This window comes from Poecilia latipinna, unplaced genomic scaffold (genome assembly GCF_001443285.1).
Source record: "Poecilia latipinna isolate Pla-1442-1.1 unplaced genomic scaffold, P_latipinna-1.0 Scaffold214, whole genome shotgun sequence".
NCBI classification, from domain to species: domain Eukaryota; kingdom Metazoa; phylum Chordata; class Actinopteri; order Cyprinodontiformes; family Poeciliidae; genus Poecilia; species Poecilia latipinna.
In genome coordinates this window covers 288,133-295,258 of record NW_015112830.1, presented here as the reverse complement: position 1 = coordinate 295,258, position 7,126 = coordinate 288,133, and the positions used below count along the sequence as shown (strand labels likewise).

The 7,126-nt window shown below is 38.9% G+C and overlaps 1 protein-coding gene across 1 annotated transcript in view; it reads right to left on the bottom strand.

The window, feature by feature from the left end:
• LOC106946957 (integrin alpha-6-like) overlaps positions 1-5,777 on the bottom strand; it is an 18,127-nt gene extending 12,350 nt beyond the window's left edge. Inside the window, exons 1-8 of the mRNA XM_015031672.1 lie at positions 5,518-5,777; positions 2,762-2,889; positions 2,567-2,646; positions 2,198-2,453; positions 1,199-1,330; positions 883-1,096; positions 595-788; positions 410-514 (exon numbers count right to left, since the gene is read on the bottom strand). Coding sequence (XP_014887158.1) covers positions 410-514; positions 595-788; positions 883-1,096; positions 1,199-1,330; positions 2,198-2,453; positions 2,567-2,646; positions 2,762-2,889; positions 5,518-5,693 — 1,285 coding nt within the window. The 5' untranslated portion in view covers positions 5,694-5,777. The remainder of the gene's footprint in view (positions 1-409; positions 515-594; positions 789-882; positions 1,097-1,198; positions 1,331-2,197; positions 2,454-2,566; positions 2,647-2,761; positions 2,890-5,517) is intronic.
• Positions 5,778-7,126: the final 1,349 nt, after the last annotated feature.

Below are 7,126 nucleotides of genomic sequence, written 5' to 3'. Positions count from 1 at the left end.
ATGTCTTTTTTTGTATCCTACTGGATACAAGGAAAAGACATCTGCATTTGGTGTCCAATGGAAACAAAGTACTAAATGTATTATTTTGTCTTTTAGAAGTTTAAAATCTATAATTTAATTTGACAAAAACTTTAAAAGACATCTTGAAAATGTGCAATGCAGATAAGAGACAGAAAGATAGCTTTGTATCAACTAGAGTACAAATATCTATATAAAGAAAGAACAGACCCACTGGAAATATGCCCATCCAGACATCATTTAAATGAGAATTAGGAAATTCCTACATAAAAGTCCTAGAAAAAATAGTTTGATCCACACCAAATATGCTTTGGCCCCTTCCTAATTATCCAAAGCAAAACGCTGAGGGAGAGTCTCAAATTGGAAGATTTAGAAAGTGATTGTACTACTTTCCACACCTGTGTGGCTTTTTTCCTGAATCCTTCTGTGACTGACCCGTGGAAAATGTAGACCTTTCCTGCCCCGTTGTCCTCATAAGGAGCTCCGACTGCAAAATCTGACAGCGAGGCAGTTTTCTTGAGCATCTTTACAACATAAAGGGCGTCAAATACAGACACACAAATAATGCCTCCTTACCATGGTAACCGTCCTGGTTGATGTCGCCAAGGTTCTCCACGGCGAGGCCAAACATAGAAACTGCGGGTCCATCTATTCTTGTTGGTGTGACGTCGTTCCAATTTCCAGCCTTGTTGATGTAAACGTAGACAGCTCCTCCAATCTCCGAGTCCTTCTCAAAGTACTGAGGGGCTCCAACAACTATGTCATCCCAGCTAACGAAGAAGAAGATCACAGACTCAGAGGAGTACAGTCAAAATTACAGTGAGAGCAGAAGTGAAGTGTCTGTGGCTCAATCTGCACTCTTACCCATCCCCGTTGAGATCCAGCACAGTCAGATCGTATCCAAAGGAGGAAGCCAGGCCCTCGCCTTCAAGGCTGAACTCCTCTTGCATGTCTTTGCGCTCCTTAGAGCCTTTCTTTAGCAGAATCACCGCTCCACTGAAGTAAGCCCTGGGAGCTCCTGCCACCACCGTCAGCTGACCCTTGTTGGTCAAAGCTTTTCCAACGGCCATGGAGAAACCTAAAACAGAGTTCAACATAGTTAATAGTTAATAGTCAACATAGTTAACATAGTCACTAAAAAATGTGTAACTGGCATAATGATAAAACACAAGTATTTTACCCAAGTAGCTGTTGTCAGGAGTGGGGACCTGATTGGGATTTTTCGCCTCCTCACCTCCCGTTTCCAATGGCACCTCGTCAAATAAATCCAAGTCAAAAAGAGTGTCGTTCCTTTGCTCCATGTGCACCAAGCCTTAATTAAAAAAAAAAAGTACACCAAAGGAGAGAAGAGACAAGATTAGTTGATGTTTTACAAAAGTCTACTAAACTCTTAAGACTGCAGTGTATATCTTTTACAAAAAAAAATAGTTTCTTTTTACATATTTGTTAAAACCCCCATGATGTCGTGACACTATGGTATCAGATGAATAATCTGTGAAAAAGAATTTGCTCCTCTGCCTTTTCTCTGTACTCCCAGTACTAACTAACCAGAAACAACCAATCAGAAGCAGGACTATAGTCAATCAAGCTTGTGTACACACTGCTCACATCCCTCCCTTTTGCTCTCAGCTTCTTCCTGCTACAAATCCTTTTGTAAGGATAAGACTTTATTTGTCTCCATGGGAACTGGGAGCGGTGCATGTTGAGCCAAAAACATCTCCTTCCATCCTAGTTTTCCATTTTTACTGAAGCCCTTGCAGAAGCATTTTGTCAAAACATTCTTATGAAAGGAATGCCAATTAAATCAACAAAACAAAACAAAAATTTGTTTATATGCTGACAACATCCTGCTATTACTTAAGACCCGTGTTATTCAATGGCTGAAACAATCAAAATAATTAATCAAAAATACCTATTTAGTCCAAAACATAAGTTATAGGGAAGAGGAATCCTAACTGTTCAACTGCCCTGGTTCCTAAAGTAAGTATATAGGTAATTTTCACAGAAATAAAGTCACAACACTCCGTACAACAAAAAGCAAAGTTATACAAAGAATGAAAACGAGTATAAGAAGCACAATAAAAACAAAAGAGCTTTGAGTCGGTCTTTAAAAACTAACTAAAAAGCAAACTGTTTCAAAGTCTTGCAGCCCGTGGCAAGTTTAACCTAAACACGTTACCTTTCCAGTCGTAAGCTCCTGGAGCTCCAAAGATGAAGTAGCGGTGTTCCATGTCGAATGCGACAGAGACGCCCTGCTGGCAGGAACCAAACAGCTGATGGCCCGGGTTCCGACCTTTACAAAAATGCCAGTCACCTCCATCTCTCACTCCATCTTCTGGTGAGCTCTTCAGAGTTACATCTTGGCTTAGCACGTAGCAGCGGCCGAGGATGTTACGGGTTTGAGATTTCAACTCCTGGTACCGATGGGCGCACGTCTACCATGGACAGAGAAGGACATAATGACCGAGAGATTCTGACTGACACCTTGACCATAAATCTTTGGGGGGAAAAAAAAAATCAAAATGTCTTTTTGGAACGGCATTCTCACTATAATTTTGCCTCCTGGCCCTTGACTGTTGACTGACACCCCCATCCACTGATTTTCTTTTTTTTCGGTTGACACATTTTCTGTGAAAGAACAGACAAAAGTCGAAAGATAAACAACACAATAAAACTATTTTTTTTAAGTAAATAAAAAGGTTGAAACTGGAAAAATAGAAAAGCCAGTCAGAATATAAATTACCATCATTATCAAACATAACTCTTTGGCAATCACTGGGGTTTGGGCTGATTTCACACTTGTAGAGTCCTCCTGTCACCTTAGATTTCTGATTATTCAGCGCTTTCTCTTGCGGCGCTCCAACCAGCAGTCTGCAACAGAAGCACATGTATATCAAGGCACTTCTTTCACATAGCATCAACAAAATCTTAAGGTGTCTTTTTTCTTCTGTGATAACATTTCCAGCATCTAGGGAAGTTTTCTGAGGGCATTTTTTTGTTTGTTTTTCTGCTCCCAACATAAGGACCAAGCCCAGTCTAGCAAATTAAATGAGGTGCGACTTTTTTAAAAGTCAATCTCTGACAATGAATCAGATTGACCATTTCCTGATTCATCTACTAAAGAAAAAAAAAGTGAAGAGTTGCCTTTTGCCAGCAATCAAGTCTCTCTCTGCTACAGCAGAAAGATCCAGCAGTTGGATGTTTATTAAAAAAATCACGAGCTGAAAGAGAAGGACTGGAAGCACAGCAAACCTTTAGAAAACAGTTACAACTTTATGCAATTCTGTAGTAATGATACTGATTACAAATGCAATCCTGGGCATCGTCCCAAACATGATAACTCGGTTTTTCACCACAAAGAGTCAACAGTGCTAAAAAAATCTGATCCTCTGTTTTTAGAGGCAGAATCCTGGAGAATTTTATCTTTCATTTAAAAGGTAAAATTATCAAAACACTGGGAATGCAGAAACATAAAGATTGAGGTGAAGCACAGACAGAACAAATGAGATTTAATCTGAACTAAAAAGGCACTTCTGGAAAACCAACTAGAGAGGATTTAATGCATCGTGGAGGATGTGTATTTAAGATAAAGTGTCAGAACATTATCTTAACTGAGTCAGCTAAAGTTGGGTCAACATATTGCAAGCGCCAGCTTGGACAAAAACATATGAAGCATTAAATATATGAAGAATAATGGAAGAGACTGAAGCATCTGGAAAGTAGTAGTTCCCGAGCTGAAATAATATAATGATACAAAAACACAACAGGCATATATCACGATGAACATGATGTCAGTGCAAAGGCACTGAACAAGACTGTCCAAATAAAATACTGACTACAAACTAAATCTAACTAAAACTAAAATAACATAGCAGTGACTTGGCGAGAAAAACAAAACAATAAACTAAAATCCCAAGAGTCATGGAAATTCATGGCAGTGGCTTTATGAACTTTAACGAAGCACTGGGACTCGGTATTAATCAATGCATGTTCTTAAATGCCTGGTCAGAATGAAGGAACAAAAGAAATCCTGATTAGGACAGATGTTGTTCATTCAGTTTCTCTCTCAAATATACCTATTATATTCGCTTGCACAAGTTAGTGCATGCGCAACTAACTTTAGTATAAAATGTTAGTTTCTCCAAGTAAATTCTTGAATCACTTTTGCACTGACTGTTTGGTTTTTGTGGTTTACTTTTATTTGCTCCTCTTCCCATTTTTTTTTCCAAATTCCTTTCACTTTTTTCAGCAGCATCACTGACATTCATATTCTCGCACACTTCCCCTCCTAAATCTCTAAAACGTACATTCATTCCCACTATGAGCACCTTTTCAAGTTGGACCTCTCTTCCACGTTCTCGAGGAGACAGCCTCATCTTGCAGATGTGAGACCAAAACACAAGCAGACATTCACGGGTTCCCACCCACTCCTGTCGGTACAAGAACTAATGTCCCCTCAGGACATAAAAGTCTCTGGAACGCGTACGTCTGACTAAAGGTTGGCATGGACAGAATGAAAACCAGTGCTGTGACTCACTGTGCACACCCAGCTGTATCATCCAAACATGCCAGCAAACATGTTGGTGCAAAAACACCTCCGAGAACTCCGAGGACAAATTAATTACCTGCCTTTTCTTTTGCTTCGAGCTAAGCGTGCATCAAGCACCACGCTGACCTCTGGTGCTCTCCCAAGTGACGAAGGCTAATACCTCAATGCTTTGCTGGTGTTTGCCTTACTACCAATGAAAGACTCCGGGAACACTTTAATAACCTTCAGGTTTTTGTTAATCAAATGCAAATAAGCACACAACAGTAAGCAGTAGCACCTTTGGGCAAAACAAAGGAAAGGAAGTCGTCACTCAAGAAGTTACTTGCCCTATCACAGCTGCTCTGCTTCAGAGGTGCAAATCTAAAACTTTACTACATTATCAAATTAAGAGGAAAAAAAAAACTTGATCTGGTTCCCAAACTCTTTACCTGCAAGTCAACAATGGCAGAGATGCATAACCCTAACAAATACATGCAAGTATTCATGTAGGTAGCCATTCCATCGAGCCAACTAAATGACAGCATAGTAAAAAAGACGACTTGTAAACCACCAGATTATGAATGAAGTCGTCATAATGTGGCCATTTTCAAATTTATCTAAGGTTCTGAGAGCTAAACAACTCCTAATTGGTGTTTCCTGGCCCACTTCTGGGCTCTAACCCCCGGTTTATTTTAGCTTTTCAAGCACACTATTGACATGATTGCAAGCTGCCTTCATGTGGCATGAAAAAGAAAAACATTTTCTTCTGATCTCACCTGAAGACAACCTAAAAAGAAAGAAGAAGAGCGCAAAACAACTGCAAGTCTAAAAATTTGTAACCTGGAAAGAAAGTGACACAAGCAAATACAGTTGATGCAAAAAACCTAAGACTTAGACTTAGACTTGAAGAATACAGAAATAAATTCCTTTCCACATATAAGTTTCCTCTAAACTCATGCTTTGGTTCTTACATTCTCTTGTCCTGTGGTCTAAGCTGTTGGTGCATTGCGAGAGAAAAGCCGAACAGGCTCCCCGGGCTTCCATCTCTCTGCAGGACATTTTCCGTGTCCAGATTGAATGCAGAGAGTCGCCTACATCCTAGTAACAAGATGAACAGAAACAGCCCGCTGTTGGTGCAGCCCTCCATTAGAGTGTAAATCTTCCCTGAAGAGGCAAAAAGGTGAGTCTTTGGGGAGGAAGGTGCAGAGTGCAATACAAGAGACACCGGATGAGAGTTAAATGCCATTTCATGTTCTGCTCCTCCCTCCCGTCCTTCACCACACCTTAAATGCTTTATACCTAACTCACAGTCGCACTTACAATTCTGTAACCTCAGGGTGTTTTTTTTAATGCACCAACTTGCAGCTGTTTTCAATGAACAAAAAAAAATTCAATAGTCTAGCACAACTAATATTAGAAGTAGCTTCTCTAAATTCAACAGAAAATTCATCTTTATATGATTACTGCAAGCTCTACATTTTTAATTCCTATGTGAAGGTATCTTCAATTCTTAATGAATCACTATTAACTGCTATATATGTCTGCAAATGTGACTTGTAACCAGACACCAGCTGGTTCCTAATGAATCTTTATCCACTCTTTATGAGTAAATATCTCTGTTTACTTCATATTATCAGGGCTGAGCGCTGCAGCTTCAGAATTAGCACCATCTGATGGAGCTTGTTTCACTGAATGAGCAAAAACAAATATATTAAATAGCCAAATATTCATAATTATTTACTAAATATACTAAGCTTTTGAAATAGTCAAAAATCTGAATGCAAATGATTTGACTGCACTGCTAAATATGTTATTGGATTTTTATTTCCTTTTCATTTATGTTTGATGATTACTGGCGTTGCATAAGTTTAATGTCTTTTAGTGATGTTTTCTTTAAAGTCATCATTTTAAATAAATTAATTAAAATTGAAATCTTGATGGGTCTTTCCTGTTTAAGTAGTGCAATAACAACAACAATAACAACAACTAGAACATTTCTGAAGAAATTTAAATGGGGCCTGCCAAAGTGTGCCTGTCTGATGCTACAAATTAGCATCAATGATAAAGTAAGCTGTAATGTACTCAATAGCATGTGGAGAGTCACAAACATGTTGAGTAACATGGACTTACTCCATTCTGTATGTTAAAATTAGTGTACAAGTTAAAATGAGCCAAATTGCTAACATTAGCCTAAACTCTGTCGCTAGCATGTTGTTTTACATTTTCTTCCTCCATTCAGTATACTAAGTGTGACTAATAAATAAGAAAAATAGATAAAAGCTATTTTAGGGAAAAGGCTAATGCTAATGGGGAGCAGTGAAATGCTAATGTTTGTGCTAATGTTAATACACTACCTTGCTGCAGTGTTAACCGACAAAAGAGATGTAATTTCTATCATGAATATAGATTAGCCAAAAACCCTATAAATTACAATGAAATACTGCTACTTCCGCTAGCCGCCAGAAGTAAGACCCACAATCGTTTCCCCAGTCAGCCTCTCAGGAAGGTGGATAGAATGTTCAGTTCCAATGGTATCCAATGGTATACGTTCTCCACGAACATGCTGTGCGCAAACGGAGA